At 47.8% G+C, this 17,893-nt stretch overlaps 1 protein-coding gene across 1 annotated transcript in view; it reads left to right on the top strand.

Annotated features, from left to right (window-relative positions):
* Nucleotides 1-470: 470 nt before the first annotated feature.
* The window catches only part of LOC138242578 (epithelial discoidin domain-containing receptor 1-like), a 40,487-nt gene continuing 23,064 nt past the window's right edge, over nt 471-17,893 (top strand). The window contains exon 1 of the mRNA XM_069198116.1: nt 471-744. Coding sequence (XP_069054217.1) covers nt 487-744 — 258 coding nt within the window. The 5' untranslated portion in view covers nt 471-486. The remainder of the gene's footprint in view (nt 745-17,893) is intronic.

The raw sequence follows: 17,893 nt of genomic DNA, 5'->3' as shown, positions 1-17,893 counted from the left end.
GGAGTGTCCAGTCAGTGTGTCTGTATGAACCCCTCTCTCTCTCAGTGCAGTGTTCATGTACTGGAGTGTCCAGTCAGTGTGTCTGTATGAACCCCTCTCTCTCTCAGTGCAGTGTTCATGTACTGGAGTGTCCAGTCAGTGTGTGTGTATGAACCCCTCTCTCAGTGCAGTGTTAATGTACTGGAGTGTCCAGTCAGTGTGTCTGTATGAACCCCTCTCTCTCTCAGTGCAGTGTTCATGTACTGGAGTGTCCAGTCAGTGTGTCTGTATGAACCCCTCTCTCTCTCAGTGCAGTGTTCATGTACTGGAGTGTCCAGTCAGTGTGTCTGTATGAACCCCTCTCTCTCTCAGTGCAGTGTTCATGTACTGGAGTGTCCAGTCAGTGTGTCTGTATGAACCCCTCTCTCTCTCAGTGCAGTGTTCATGTACTGGAGTGTCCAGTCAGTGTGTCTGTATGAACCCCACTCTCTCTCTCTCAGTGTTAATATGAGATGTGTCTCTCTCTCCAGCTACACCTCTCTGATCTCCATGGCCTGCCAGATCTCCTCCGGGATGAAGTTCCTGGCCTCCCTGAACTTTGTGCACCGGGACCTGGCGACCCGGAACTGCCTGGTGGGGGAGGGCGGCGCCATCAAGATCGCCGACTTCGGCATGAGCCGCAACCTGTACGCCGGCGACTACTACCGCATCCAGGGCCGCGCGGTGCTGCCCATCCACTGGATGGCCTGGGAGTGCATCCTCATGGTACGTCTCCCGTCGGGGTTCCCCCACGCCCCCGGACTGGGGTCACTGCTGCTGGGGTGACCTCCTGCTACAGCATCGCCTGAGCACTGGGGGTACCATCTGTGTCTCTGTGTGGGGCTGTTGGGGGTGACCCTGTGTGTCTGTGGGGGTGTTGGGGGTGACCCCGTGTGTCTGTGGGGGTGTGTGGGCGCTCGGGGTGACCCTCTGGGAGATGCTGAGGCTGTGTAAGGAGCAGCCCTACGCCTCCATGACAGATGAGCTGGTGATCGAGAACGCTGGAGAGTTCTTCAGAGACCAGGGCAAGCAGGTAACAGCCACACCTGGCCAGGAGTACCTGTACCTGTCTCTCTCTCATGTCCTGCAGGCTGACCCCTCTCCCCCTCCCCCTCCCCCATTCAAGGGGCTTTATTAGCATGACCGATGGATACAATCAGTGTTGCCAAAGCAAATAAAAATAATAAAATTAACATGGAACAAGACAAAAAATAGAAGTAAAATAAAATCTACAGACATGTTACAGACATTTACAACAAAGACATATTATATAATATTGACATATACTGTAGGCGGCTGGAGCATTATTGGGAGACGGACTCACTGTTCCTCAGGCTGTGACAGGAGATCACATACTGGGCTGCCAGATCAACTGAGTTCCCTCCTCCCTCTCCCAGTAGGATTGGGACCCGTTGTGACTCTGGCAGGTGTGGGAACTCTGGGATTAGATTTCAGGAAGAATGTTTCTCTAATCCCAGAGTATCTGTCACAGTGCAGTAGGAAGTGCAACTCTGTCTCTATTTCTCCCCGCTGGCACTGGGAGTACAGCCTGTCCTCTCTGGGCAGCCAGGTCTGCCTGCGTCGCCCAGTTTCTATGGCCAGGTTGTGGTCACTGAGCCTGTACTTCGTCAGGGTCTGTTTCTGTTTGTTATTTTTTATTTTGGTCAAATATTCAGCTAGTGTGTATTGTCTGTTTAAGGTTCTGTAGCATTCCAGTTTATGTTGTGTTTGTGTGTGTGTGTCCCAGTGTGTGAGATATTGCTGTTTGATCTGTGCTGTGATGTGGTTGAGTCTGGGTTGTGGTGCTCTAGCAGTGCTGTCCTGAGGCTGGTTAGTGTTGGTGTGGCTCAGGTCGGTGAGCCTCTCCTGTCCTGCTGAGCCTCTTGTGCGCCCCCTGGTGGCATTCAATTCACTGTGACTGGCCCTGGTCAGGATCTCCATGCGATCAATCACTGTGACTGGCCCTGGTCAGGATCTCCATGCGATCGATCACTCCTGATCCATTCGCTGTGACTGGCACTGGTCAGTATCTCCATGTGATCGATCACTCCTGATCCATTCACTGTGACTGGCCCTGGTCAGTATCTCCATGTGATCGATCACTCCTGATCCATTCACTGTGACTGGCCCTGGTCAGTATCTCCATGTGATCGATCGTTCCTGATCCATTCACTGTGACTGGCCCAGGTCAGTATCTCCATGTGATCGATCACTCCTGATCCATTCACTGTGACTGGCCCAGGTCAGTATCTCCATGTGATCGATCACTCCTGATCCATTCACTGTGACTGGCCCAGGTCAGTATCTCCATGTGATCGATCACTCCTGATCCATTCACTGTGACTGGCCCAGGTCAGTATCTCCATGTGATCGATCACTCCTGATCCATTCACTGTGACTGGCCCAGGTCAGTACACTGTCCAGTCCTGTTAGACCAGGAGGACAGCTGTTCTGGTGGTTCAGGTCCAGTCTAGCTGGTCCAGTGCTTCAGGTCCGGTCCTGTTAGACCAGGAGGACAGTTTTGGGGTACCGGCTCCTCGTCTCTGCGCCCCGGTGTGCAGGAGAGACGCGAGGGCCGTGTGATCGGGCCTCAGCGGCTCGTGGACAAGCAGACCTGCGTCACTAACGGCGGGGAGGAGAAATGACTCTGCTGCTCGCTCGGCGTGTGTGCGCGGAGGTTCTCACGTCTGTCTGTTTTAATGAGCTCTCATGTCGTGCGTGTGCGTCACTGTTCACACTACAGAACAAACAGGTCGCCCCGGAACGGCGATCGATGTGAAACTGGCTGTGATCGTGGCGCCCGCAGTCGTGACGCGGCCCGGCTCCCCAAGAGCGCCGGTTCTGCGGTCGTCCGTCCAACCCGGTCCGGAAGGTGGCTGCTGGAGGCAGGGGAATGATCTGGGAGCTGGCGGGGTGTCAGAGGGGACAGGGGAGCACAGAAGGTGCTAGAAACTTTTGCTCCACCAGTTTGAGAGGGGGCAGACTGACCCCTCCAGGACCAGGACTGGACACACTGACTGACCCCTCCAGGACCAGGACTGGACAGCCCTGCTGCAGACACACCAGGGTTTACTGGCATCTCCATCAACAACCTCTTTTGTTAGATGATTGTTGTTAGCTTTTTTTTGTTTTACTATGTCTCTAGTGTAATAATGGAATTTTTTGACAGCACCTTGACAGTTTAACAGAGAGGACTGCAGACTACTGACGAACAGGGCGACATTTAAGTTTTAATTCCACATCAGTGCAAAGTCCAAAAGGACACCGGCCATCATACAGGGAGCGAATCCCTGAGCTCTTGGCTCTGGGGACCACAAGGGCCACCGTCTGCAGAAGAGGCCTGGAGAAAAGCAGGAAACCGCTGCTGTTCGACGTGCGACACCAAGAGCACAGTAGGTTTCGGCTCTATTTTTTCACAGCTCCATGGTCACCCAGGTCAGGCGCCCCGCGTGGTAGCTGCCAGAGAGGGAAGGGCTTAGAATAAGACGACGAAGAGGAACAAAAGGGTCAAGCAGCTACAACGTACCGGTAATGCATTAGTCCAGCTACAGGGGGCGCTGCTGTGCAGAGCAGGACAGGAGCAGGTGGAGTCAGTCCAGGGTGTTCTGGGGGACGGGGGGCTCGGCCGGCCAGCGTTGAGGTTTAGGGGTGAGGGCGGCGGGGCAGGGGGGTGAATACTACCCCAGGGGCGTGGGCGCTGTAGGTACTGCTGTCGTGACACACTGGATGTCTTTGTGTTTTTTTCCTTCTTCTTCGCCGACTACTCATGTTGTACATAGCGTACGGGACAGATTGTTACACCAATATATGGAGACGTTGGTGCGTTCCCCGTCTGCGGTCCTCGCGCTGCCTCTGGGCGGCGCTGGCGTGTCGAAGGCTCTCGGGTTCGTCTGGTTCTTGTCGTGAATCTTTTTGTAGAAGTTTTAATAAAGTAACATTTTCAGATAACTGGGTGTCCTGTTCAGCTTTCTGCATCCCGAGTGATCGACTGCCCCTGCTGCTGACTGGAAGTCATCAGTTAAAGGGTATCGGCTCCAACAACAGGGCTGTGCAGCTTGTTCCCCACCTCCGCCCCTCTCTGTGTACAGTAGAGCCTCCTGTCCTGACCGGGGGAGCTCATACAGCTGTGTCTGGAGAGAACCCATAGTATCGACTTCAACAACAGGGCTGTGCGGCTTGTTCCCCCCTCCCTCCCCTCTCTGTGTACAGCAGTGCCTCCGGTATCAGCTTCAACACTGGCTGGGTACAGAGAAGGGAGAGCTGGCGAGGAGTGTGGCTCCGATCCTATCCTTGATCCGATCCTGGCTCTAATTCCTATGGGAATTTATGAGAGACTTGTTTTCCATCTTCTGTGAGAGAGCACAATCACAAAGCGTCTAAAACTGTACAACTCCAAGGTTTAGAAAACGTTTTTACAGAAGCTATCCAGACAGTTTGGGTTCATGCGTTCGTTTGATCCAGCTGGGGATTCTGTATGACCCTGACAGAGACACACTGATTCCAGGTGAGAGATTCACACTGAGGTGACCTGTCTTTCAGCTCTATGACAGATTCCAGGTGAGAACTATACTGAGCTGAGCTGTATGAGCCCTCTTTAGATTCTGATAAGTTTTACACATCAAAGACGCAACTCCTTCAATGTCTCCCTCTCCACACTCTGCAGAACGCTACTGAATCCTATTGGTTGCCATGCTGCCTGGAAGTCTGGCTCCTTCCTAGGACTTTGTCCCTCCCTGGAGGCCTGGCACAACTGAGCTCCTCTTGCATCGTCAGGCACTGTACCCCTACGTTCACAGTCCTTGGTGTTCCCAGAGACAGAGTGTCAATGATGAGGTCACTTCCTCCCCAGCTTCCAGTCATACCCATCTGGCTCCAGTCTGGTGCAGTGTCGTCCCCTAGCGTTAACCCACAGAGGACACTCCATCTGGCTCCAGTCTGGTGCAGTGTCGTCCCCTAGCGTTAACCCACAGTGGACGCTCCATCTGGCTCCAGTCTGGTGCAGTGTCGTCCCCTAGCGTTAACCCACAGTGGAAACTCCATCTGGCTCCAGTCTGGTGCAGTGTCGTCCCCTAGCGTTAACCCACAGTGGAAACTCCATCTGGCTCCAGTCTGGTGCAGTGTCGTCTTGCATTAACTTGGTCTCCATGAGACAGACACACAGACAGGGAGAGAAGCTGCGCCCCTGGAGCAGTTGGGGTGAAGGGCCTTGCTCAGGGGCCCAACGGAGTCAGATTCCTCTGCTGGCTGCGGGATTTGAACCGGCAACCTTCCGGCCACAGGAACAGATCCTCAGCCACAGAGCCACCGCTCCGCCCCAGAAGAGTATTGAATCGAACCCGGGCCGCGGCGGTGAGAGCGCCGAATCCTGACCACTAGACCACCAGGGACGCTACAGCGACACTTGACCGCACAGCTGAAAGATCACTCCCTGTAGTGCGACAAGCTTGCAAAGCCCCATGAACACCTCTTCTATTTCTTGTCTCCCCGCAGGAATCACGTTATTATGAGCGACGTCACCGTTTACATCGCTGAAGCAAAGAGAGCAATACCTAACCATCTTGGAAAGCTATCTGACCTCCTCCGAACGAGGGACGGGTGAAGAGGTAGCTCCTGATCTCGGGCCAGAGGGAAGACGGGGAAATGGTTCAGGTCAGGGGAAGTCACAGCCCTGACGCGGGAGAACATCAGACTATTCCTAGACTTCGAGAGAGAGAACAAAGGCAGACCGAACAAGATCTGTGTGGCGTCAATCTACGACGAGGTCCACATCGGATCTTCCGTTTACCTCTTCGGAAGGGGGGCTCTGGCCAGCAAGCACTTCGAGCTGCCTTCCCAGCCGGGGGTACCGGCCATGCTGACAACTCTGCACGACTCCGTCCAGCTGGCATTCCGCCCGCCGAAGTACGGCGCCGGCGAGATCGTGAGGTATCGGGTTCTGTACCAGAAGCCGGGCGACTCAGCTTGGGGGGAAGTGGACACCGATGACAACAAGCCAGAGTTCACCGTGTCGGGGCTGGACCTGAACGCTTCGTATCGATTCGGCTGCCGGGCGGTTTGCAAACCCGGAGTCGGCTGTGCCAGCGACGCAACTCCTTCCTGCAAGACTCTTCCTTCAGCCCCCCCCGGAGCTCCTCAGCAGAAATCAACAGGACCAAACTCCATGACGGTCACCTGGGACATGCCCACCTCTGTGGGACAGGGAGTCAGCGTTACTTCCTACGAAGTTGAATACAGAGAGGTCCTCAAGGGGGCAACGGACGAGCAAGACAGCAAAACATGGACGAAGCTCAAAGTCAGAGGGAGGGTGTGCACTCTGGAGAACCTAAGGGGAAGGAAATTCCTACATCGTCTGGGTTTATTCCGACTGTGGCAAAGAGTCCACCGAGCCCCGAGACTCCAATAACAATCCCGAAGGACAGCAGAGTCAAGTCAGGGGAGCCTTCCTTATACAGCCTGTCGCTGGAACAGGAGCCCACCAACGAGCAGCATTTCCAGTGCTTCACGTTCGGCAGGAAAGTAGAAGAAGGGAACAATAAGGTCATCATGCTTCTGGGGGCCACGGGGGCAGGGAAGACCACCCTCATCAACGCGATAATCAATTACATCCTGGGCGTGCAGTGGGAGGATCGGTTTCGATTCAAGCTGATCCACGAGGAGACCAACCGCTCGCAGGCGGAGAGTCAGACCTCCATTGTGACGTCCTACGAGCTCCACAACCAGAAGGGATTCCTCCGCCCTTTACACGCAAAACGAGAGGCCCAACACAGATTCCAACAGGGAGGTCTCCGGGAGTGATGACGAGGAAGAGGACAAGAACAAGCTGGAGAAAATCGTCTGGACGAACCATGTGAAGCAGCTGAAGAGGTTTTTCCAAACCCTGGAGAAGACGGAGGGGAAGGACTTGGCGCTGACGAAGAAAGTCCTGGAGGAGCGCTCGGCGATGGCGAGGCTGCTGCTGCCTCAGATCTCGGCCGGGCAGATCTCGGTGAAGCTGAGCGAAATCATTAAGGCTTCCGGCAAGTTCATGTCGCCGAAGGAGATGCTCGAGAAAATCGAACTTGACTTCGAGTCGATCGAGGACCGGATCATGCAGCTGATCAGGCTGTCCTCCAATTGCGTGGCGCGGCTGGAGATCGCCCTGAAGCCCAACGCTCTGTCCACGGCCGCCTACATCAAGCTGCTCATCCGCAACGAGGAAGAGGAGGCCCGCCCGGGCTTCGAGGACCGCATCGCCGAGCTGCGCAAGATGAAACAGCACGCCGAGATCCTCGCCAAGATTGCCAACAATGAGAAACTGCTGCCGGAGGAGCGCAGGATCGTGAGGGAGAGAAACTAGAGGCTGAGGAAAATCACTCAAGATGTCAAACTGGCGAGCTCCACAGTGAAAGCCCGGACTGCAGGACACGGAACACGTTCCACACCGCCCGACAACTCCTGCAGGACACGGAACACGTTCCACACCGCCCGACAACTCCTGCAGGACACGGAACACGTTCCACACCGCCCGACAACTCCTGCAGGACACGGAACACGTTCCACACCGCCCGACAACTCCTGCAGGACACGGAACACGTTCCACACCGCCCGACAACTCCTGCAGGACACGGAACACGTTCCACACCGCCCGACAACTCCTGCAGGACACGGAACACGTTCCACACCGCCCGACAACTCCTGCAGGACACGGAACACGTTCCACACCGCCCGACAACTCCTGCAGGAAACTCCATCTTGCGTTAAATCTCGAGTAAACCAAAACACAGAATAATGTTCGGGTTTCGTAAAATAACTGTTCCTAAAAGTTCAACTGAAATAAAATAACTTAGCTCTACTCAATCCCTTAGTTTTAAAATCTACAAAAATCATTTTAAATTCTCTAAATTCAAAGCTTTCCTTTCACCAGACCTCCAGCCAGACTGATGTTGGCCTCTCTCTCATGCTGTCGAGATAAAGCTGCCTTTCAAATCAATCGGCATCCTGCTGCGACAGATGATTTAATGTCCACAGGGGAAAGTGTGATTATAGATCATAAAGACAGCAGGACACCTCAGGGTTTGCAGACAACGGTCTCTCAGACGAGAGAAGGCGTCTCTGCCTTTCCTGACCACATCTCCTTAGCAGAAGATCTGAACACAGATCAAACGCTTCTAAGGAACAGTTCTCAACACGCCAGTGTGAATTTCAAATCGCATTTCAATGTTTTTTGTCTGGCGTCTGTACTTGGTAGATCCATACGCCGGTGAAAAATTAAAAATACCTTTCCTCTGAGTGACCTGTCGTGCTCTATTTCTGGGTGACCTTGGACATCATCCATCTCTAACGATGGGTGTTGACTTCTGACGATTCTTGTGCACTCTCTCTCACCTGTATATAAAAGCACACTTCAGTCACCTGCAGGCGCGAGGCCCTGCTGACGAGAGACGCTCTGGTCCTCAGGTACGGGGCTGTGAAAGAGCGAGAGGAGACCCAGGAACGCCTGAGGGGCGACGGAGAGGAATCACACACAGCAGTGACACAGGCACACGCAGTCACATGGGGACACCACAAGGGAACTCACAGCAGATCGCTCGAGCCCCGAGAATTTCACAAGGCACTCAAAGCCAATCAATCACTCTCTTTTCTTGAGATCACATGTTAATGGAGGTTCCAGGAGAGAACATCAGAGCAGGAACAGGATACCCCCGTCCCCACAGTGTGACTGTTCCCGCCAGAGCCCACAGACCACACTCACTCCCCAGCACAAGTCCTGAACTGGAAGACAAGAACCGGGGCAAACCAGTAACTTACTGCTGATCACTACTTAATAAACTTCAAGGTTTAACAGACAACCTGCAGATCTCCTGTTTTCAGTTTTTATATAGTTTTTGTGAGTCACACATCCAGAACACCCTTTCATAACGCATCTGTACGCCCTGTTCTTGCATTTCTTTGGTTTAGTTTCTGCTCACTTCCCCTGGAGTGAAACACGCCTCCGAAATAAGTGTTTATAAAACTTTCATTTCTCTTTACCTGAACTCAAATAAACCTGCAAGAACGTCATCATACAGAGCTTCAGCACAGCGTATTTCCTGTCACTTTTTTTACACCATATTACTGTATTTGAGGTGTCATCTGAACCAAAGCAAACCTCGAAAACACATTTTTACGACATTGTTTTCTGTCGATTTTAGCAGCGGTGATGCAAACCTCCAATATAGACCAATATATATATAGAGCGACTTCGACACACCTCAAATACAGTAATACGGTATAAAAAAAGTGACAGGAAATATCCTACAATCCGGTATCCTACAATTTCATTAAAAAAACACTTGATATTTACTTCAGGAGAAGGAAATACAAATATCAACTAAACAAGCCGGCTAGTCAAAGAAACAGCACATTTAAACCTACAAAACTACAATTTCACTCAAAATCTCAGACGTCAACTGAAATTAAAGTGGCCTTCGAGATCAGTTCAGTGAGCTCAATAATAAACTTTTACACCGAAAGACCCACAATTTCACCACAAACACATGGAGCTTGTGTCTGTGAAGGTGAAGTGTGAGACGATTCTGTCATCAGGAGGGAGGGCCACAGCAGTACAGCAGAGAGAGCCATCACTGTTACCCACATACTCTCACACCGGTCCCATGTAGAACTGCTGTATTAAACTGTCTGGTGAAGAGACGCGTCTGAGACTTCTCATGATCAGGACAGGTCACGGTAAACATGCAGAAAGTGATGGTGAATTCTCGTTTCGCCTGTGTCTTATTTACTCGTTGTCAAACATACCAGTCTGTGTTATTGTGCGTTTTGAAAAGTGGTTGTCGATTTCTTTAAATGTTTCATACAAAAATGCTATTTGGAGAGTAACTAATTAGATATTCCCCTTGACTGAGGATGTGTACAGTCATCCATCAGGACTGGTACATTTAAAAATGACTGGACAGAGCGCCACCTACAGGCGAATGGCCACATCACAGCAGCAACGTGTGAACAATAAGACTTTTACACCCAAAAACCACAATATCTCCACAACCCCATAAGCACAATGATAAAGAGACTTTTACACAATTTCACCACAAACCCCACGAGCTCAATGATAGACACTTCTACACAATTTCACCACAAACCCCCAAGTTCTATGAAAGACAATTTTACGCAATTTCACCTCAAAACCCCGAGCTCAATGATAGACACTTTTACACAATTTCACCACAAACCCCCAAGTTCTATGAAAGACAATTTTACGCAATTTCACCTCAAACACCCCGAGCTCAACGATAAAAAGACACTTTTACACAATTTCACCACAAAGCCCCCGAGATCTATGATAGACAATTATATGCAATTTCACCTCAAACCCCCCGAGCTCAATGATAAAAAGACACTTTTACACAACTTTACCACAAACCCCCCGAGCACAATGATAAAAAGACACTTTTACACAATTTCACCACAAAGCCCGCAAGTTCTATGATAGACACTTTTACACAATTTCACCTCAAACCCCCCGAGCTCATTGATAGACACTTTTACACAATTTCACCTCAAACAGCCCGAGCTCAATAAAAGACACTTTTACACAAATTCACCACAAACCCCTGGAGCACAATAATAAAGACACTTTTACACAATTTTACCTCAAACACCCAGAGCTCAATGATAAAAAGACACTTTAATATCACAACTTACCTTGGTGGTGGTGGAGGGGAGTCCTCATATTCTGTAAAGCACGTTGAGTGGAGTGTCCAGAAAAGCGATGTATAAGTGTAAGCAATTATTAATATTACACAATTTTACCTCAAACCCCACGAGCTCAATGATAAAAAGACACTTTTAAACAATTTCACAACAAACCCCCCCAAGAACAATGACAGACACTTTTACACAATTTCACCACAAAGCCCCCAAGCTCAATGCTAGACACTTTTTCACAATTTCACCTTAACCCCCCCCGAGCACAATGAAAAAAGACACTTTTACACAATTTCAAAACAAACCCCCCAAAGCTCATTGATAAAAAGACACTTTTACACAATTTTACCAGAAATCCCCCCGAGCACAGTGATAAAACGACACTTTTACACAATTTTACCTCAATTTTACACGATTTCACCTCAAACAGCCCGAGCTCAATAAACGACTTTTACACAATTTCACCTCAAACCCCCCAAATTCAATGATAGACACTTTTACATAATTTCACCACAAACCCCCTGAGCTTAATGATAAAGACTTTTACACAACTTTACCTTAACCCCCAGAGCACAATGATAAAAAGACACTATTACAATAGGACACTTTTACCTCAAACCCCCTGAGCTCAATGATAAACAGACACTTTTACACAATTTCACCACAAACCCGCCGAGCTCAATGATAAAAAGACACTTTTAAACAATTTCATCAAAAACCCCTCGAGCTCAATGATAGACACTTTTCCACAATTTTACCTCAAACTCGTCGAGATCGATACAGACGCTTTTCCACAATTTTACAATGATAGACACTTTTTACACAATTTGACCTCAAACCCACCGAGCACAATGATAAAGACACTTTTACACAATTTTACCTCATTGATAGACACTTTTACACGATTTCACCTCAAACAGCCCGAGCTCAATAAGACTTTTACACAAATTCACCACAAACCCCTGGAGCACAATAATAAAAAGACACTTTTAAACAATTTCACAACAAATCCCCCGAACACAATGATAAAAAGACACTTTTACACAATTTTACCTCAAACACCCCAAGCCCAATGATAAAAAGACACTTTTACACAATTTTACCTCAAACACCCCAAGCCCAATAATAAAGACACTTTTACACAATTTCACCTCAAACACCCCAAGCCCAATAATAAAGACACTTTCACACAATTTCACCTCAAAACCCCCGAGCACAATGATAAAAAGACATTTTTCCACAATTTTACCTCAAACCCCCCGAGAACAATGATCAAAATACACTTTTACACAATTTCACCACAAACACCCTGAGCTCAATGATAAAGAATTTTACACAATTTCACCACAAACCCCCAGAGCACAGTGAAAGACACTTTTATACAATTTCACCACAAACACCCCAAGCACAATGATAAAAAGACACTTTAACACAATTTTGCCTCCTTTATAGACACTTTTACCTCAAACACCCCGAGCACAATGATAGACAGTTTTACACGATTTCACCTCAAACACCACAAGCTGAAAGATAAAGACTTTTACACAATTTCACCACAAACACCCTGAGCTCAATGATCAAGACACTTTTACACAATTTCACCTCAAACCCCCAACCTCAATGATAAAAACACACTTGTACACAATGATAAAGACTTTTACACAACTTTATCACAAACCACCTGAGCACAATGATAAAAAGACACTTTTACACAATTTCACCTCAAACCCCCCGAGCTCAAGGATAAAACGATTTTTGCACAATTTTATCTTCAACACGCACATCACATTCTCTCCACTGCACATATCATTTCCATACCTCCTCCCTCCTCATCCAACTTCTCTGGTTCCCTTCTCTCCAGCTTCTCTCTTCTTGACTCAGCATCCTTCAACAAACTAGTTACACGCATGGAACCCACCACATCTATTTTAGATCCCATTCCCACCACTTTATTCCAGTTCTGTTTCTCTTCTCTCTGTCCCACTGTCCTCAATATTATACATGAATCCATGAGCACTGGAGTTGTACCAACGGTCCTCAAAACTGCTGCCATGACCCCTGTGCCAAAAAAGCCTAACATGGCTCTCGGCAATCTTAATTTTCACCCCATCTCCAACTGACCCTTTCTTCCTAAAAGTCTAGAACGTGCTGTCACACTCCAGTTACATCACCACCGATCATCTAAGAGCTTCCGATTCTGGTTCCCTCTCTATACTCATCCTTCTTGATCTCAGTGCTGCTTCTGACACTGTTGACCATGACATCTTACTTTCTCGTCCTGAGACTGTGTTTGGGGTTTCTGACACTGCCCTCAAATGGTTCAAATCTTACCTCACCGATCGCTGTCACTTTGTCTCTCTCAGTGGGTACAGGTCTGAAATTGGTCTTGTCAAGTCTGGTGTTCTTCAGGGCTCAATACGGGGCCCCTTGCTCTTCAGCATTTCCATGTTCCTACTTGGTCAGCTTTCATTTTTATGCTGATGATACTCAACTATACATCCATACCAAACCTGACACTGATGTGGCTGTCTCTATTCTATCCAATTGCATCTCTGACGTAATAAGTTGGATGACTCAAAGCGTCCTTCATCTTAACTGCGACAAGACTGGTCATGCTTATTGGCACCCCCCATCAACTTCGTAAAGCCAGTCCTGTAACCCTGTCTGTAGATGACTCTGTACTTGAGCTTCAATCAAAATTGGAAAACCTTGGAATTATATTCGATTCTGGCTTAACATTCGACCCACATGTGCAGCATATCGTCAAAACATGTTTTTTTCACCTTAGAAATATCGCTAGACTACCCCCTATGCTATCACTAACTGTGGCTGAAAAGCTGATCAACACATTTGTATTCTCTCAAATTGACTACTGTAATGCTCTACTTGCATGGGGTATCAAAATATACTCTGAACAAACTGCAGTCTGTCCAAACCTCAGCAGCCAGAATCCTGACCAGGTCTGGTGCAAGTGACCACATCACTCCTATCCTGGAGTCCCTGCACTGGCATCCAGTCAAATTCTGTGTGGACTTTAAAATCCTCACTTGTAAGGCTCACTTGTAAGGCTCTGCATGGCTTGGCACCTCAGTACCTGTCTGAACTATTATCACCCTTCTCTCCACCTCGCAACCTTTGCTCTGCTAATTCTGCTCTCCTTACTCTCCCCCAAGCCCCTCTACACTCTTGGGGTGACAGGGCCTTCTCCTGTTCTGCACCCAAGCTCTGGAACTCTCTGTCCAAGGATAGAGAGTCACCTTCTCTAAACTCCTTCAGATCCAGACTCCAAACCCTCTTCTTCAGAAAAGCCTTTACTGAACTGGTTCCATTCTTCACCCCTCTGCTCTTCTTAGTACCACCATCCAAAGTCTCCTCTGTGTATTGTAATTGTGTTTTATCTTGTGTATTCTTCTTATTAATTGTTATTGTCATCCTGTAAAGCACTTTGAGAAGCCACCTTTAAAGGGGCTATATAAAATAAAGTTTAACACCCCGAGCTCAATGACAAAAAGACACTTTTACACAATTTCACCTCAAACCCGTCACACAAAAAAAAAAGACACTTACCCCAGTGTTGGTGGAGGGGAGTCCTCATATCCTGTAAAGCACGTTGAGTGGGGTGTCCAGAAAGGCACCATATACAGATTCAGCCACGCAAATCATTACGTCATACCGCGGTACGTGATTGGCCGGCCAAAATGACCGACAGGGGCGCTCGTGGTGCCTTGGTCGGTCGTGGAAAGATTTAATCATTTGATCTCTTTACTGTGCACATTTTAATCTGCTTAGTATTGAATATTTATATGGAATTTTACCACTAAAGGGAAATTTTAGTAGCTGAGCATAAAAGGAAGAGTAGCATAACGCATCTGAAGGTCATAAACGATATTAATTTAGGAACAAACATTATGTCATGGTATTTTAAAGAAAAAATACACACCAGTCATCCATTTCTCCCTGAACATTTTAAGCACCAAAGTCTTACATGTGGTTATTTCAGAAACGTTTTCACGTGCTCCTTGCCCCCTCTGACCATGATACCGGACGTTTATACAGTAGACAGCGCTCTGTGAGAGAAGTGACAGTTTCAAGCTTGTCTGCGAAGACGCTCGATGCCGGGGTAAACAAGCACACTTTTAGAACTGGAGTATAGAATCGGGAGTATAAGATGGAAGCGCGTATCTACAGGAATGAAGGCCGGTCTAACTATATTCACGCACTTTGTCTGTTTCAGTGCTGGTCACTCCACTGCCTCTGTGGCGTGATCGCTGAACTGAGATCGAGCGTTCAAACCCAGCTGGCGCCATCAGTTTCCTTTGAACAAATATTATTGGCATTATCTTGACGTTTTTTATATTTCTGAACATCACCACATGTTCATGCTGTGTGCTGTCCTGTAGGGCGCAGATTCAGGTGCTAAGGTTGTTATCGCATCTCTCTCTCCGGTTTCACAGGTATTTTCAGAGTAGACTAAGGGCCAGTCCCCCTCCCCCAGTCACATGTCCTCTTAGAAAAACAGATTCACAACGCGCAGCTGTGTCAGTCTTCTGTGTGTAAGAACAATCGGTCTGAACACCATGGCTGCTGGTTTTAATGAGCTGCCGAGTCAAGAACACTTGAATCTTCCTGCTGTCAGCAGTGTTGTGAGTATAGCTGAGCCTCACCTGTATGAAAACAGGACATAATGCACAATCAGCAATCAGGTGATGGAGACTGTGCTGCTCTGCTCTTCCTCTGGTGATCTACAGGCTGTATTTCTCTCTCTGTGACCCTGTGGGTCCAGTCAGTGCGTCATTACGCAGCGATGAGAAACCGCAGGTTTAAAAAGAGAAAAAGAGCTCACTGATTAATACCACTGGACATTAATACAGTGACAGAGAGAAGCTCAGATCACACAGCAGGATCTCACACCCGGGGACTGATCTGGGATCTGGGACGGTCGAGTGTGAATTGTGGGGCTCTAGCTGTGCTGAACAGCTCTTGAGCACACTGGAGTCTCTCAGTGACAAGACCACGGGCCTCTTTCCTCTCCTACATCCTCACACTAAACAGAATTGATGACTAAATTGAATATTATTGACGACTAAGAGTTCATGCCAACACCTAACTTTCTTAACGCGAGAAATACCGCTCAACACGGCTCCGTGTGAAAAACCCGTCGATCACCAGAGGGAGCAGGACAGCGCAGCCTCCAGTCACCCAGAGGAATAGATGTGAAATGAAAGGACACAGGAAGGGCTTCAGAAACAGACGAGGCTTTATTCTCTCGCCCACGTCGGGAGCCATCAGAAGCTGGTTACAGTAACGGTCAGCAAGTCCAAGCGACTCGTTACAATTACACGGCCGTTTGGCCGCGGTGAACGTGGATTCTGTCTGGCACGGCCAGATTGTGAAAAATAACTAATTCATGAAACACGCGTTTCATTTTAATCAAGTCTTCTCTGTGACCCTCCCTTAGAAAATAAACTAAAAATCAGACCATCTCCAGACACTCACAACAGACATATCAGAAAACACTGACATACTGTGAGTGTCTGGAGACTGTTTCTGAGTTTTAGTTTTTGGCCGGACCACAGCCCCACCCACACAAACACCCCCCACTCCCCCATCCTCACACACACCCCCACTCCCCCATCCTCACACACACCCCCACTGCGACACACCACACAACCGCCGGCAGACCTCGCCGTGCCCGGCCCCCCCGCCGCATCAAACAGACACTATTACCTCAAACACCCTCTATCAAACAATGATAAAAAACTATTTTACACAATTTAACAATGATAAAGACAATTTTACAATAAGACACTTTTACATAATTTTACTCGAACCCCCTGAGCTCAATGATAAAGACAATTTTTACACAATTTGACCTCAAACCCATTGAGCTCAATAATAAAAAGACACGTTTACAATATTTTACAATGATAAACCGATATTTTACGCAGTTTCACCACAAACCCGTCAAGCTCAATGATAGACACTTTTACACAATTTTACAATAAGACACTTTTACACAATTTTACCTCAAACCCGTCGACCTCGAAGATAAAATTTTTTTACCTCAAACCCCCCGTGCTCAAATGATAAAAAGACACTTTTTACACAATTTCACCACAAACCCATCGAGCTCAATGATAAAAAGACACTTTTACACAATTTTACAATAAGCAGAAAATTTTACGTCAAACCCGTCGAGCTCGAAGATAAACAGACACTTTCACACAATTTCATCACAAACCCCCCGAGCTCAATGATAAACACTTTTACGCAATTTTACCTCAAACCCCGTCGAGCTCAATGATAAACCGACTTTTGACACAATTTTACCTCAAACCCGTCGAGCTCAATGATAAACCGACACTTTTGACAATTTTACCTCAAACCCGTCGAGCTCAATGATAAACCGACACTTTTACACAATTTTACCTCAAACCCGTCGAGCTCAATGATAAAAACACACTTTTGACCCAATTTTACCTCAAACCCGTCGAGCTCAATGATAAACCGACACTTTTGACAATTTTACCTCAAACCCGTCGAGCTCAATGATAAACCGACACTTTTGACAATTTTACCTCAAACCCGTCGAGCTCAATGATAAACCGACACTTTTACACAATTTTACCTCAAACCCGTCGAGCTCAATGATAAAAACACACTTTTGACCCAATTTTACCTCAAACCCGTCGAGCTCAATGATAAACAGACACTTTTACACAATTTTACCTCAAACCCATCGAGCTCAATGATAAAAACACACTTTTGACCCAATTTTTCCTCAAACCCCCTGACCTCACTGATAAAGACACATTTACACAATTTTACCTCAAACCCCTCGAGCTCAATGATAAACAGACACTTTTGACAATTTTACCTCAAACCCGTCGAGCTCAATGATAAAAATACACTTTTGACACAATTTTACCTCAAACCCCCTGAGCTCAATGATAAAGAATTTTTACACAATTGGACCTCAAACCCATCGAGCTCAATGATAAAAAGACACGTTTACAATATTTTACAATGATAAATCAACATTTTACACAGTTTCACCACAAACCCGTCAAGCTCAATGATAAAAAGACACTTTTACACAATTTTAACCTCAATGATAAATGACCTCGGTGTTGGTGGAGGGGAGACCTCATTCTGTAAAGCTCATAGCGTAGAGTGGAGTGTCCAGAAAAGCACT

This window comes from Lepisosteus oculatus, chromosome 14 (assembly GCF_040954835.1).
Source record: "Lepisosteus oculatus isolate fLepOcu1 chromosome 14, fLepOcu1.hap2, whole genome shotgun sequence".
In the NCBI taxonomy this organism is placed as follows: Eukaryota; Metazoa; Chordata; class Actinopteri; order Semionotiformes; family Lepisosteidae; genus Lepisosteus; species Lepisosteus oculatus.
Note: the sequence above shows the minus strand (reverse complement) of the source record. Positions and strands in the feature narration are given on the sequence as shown.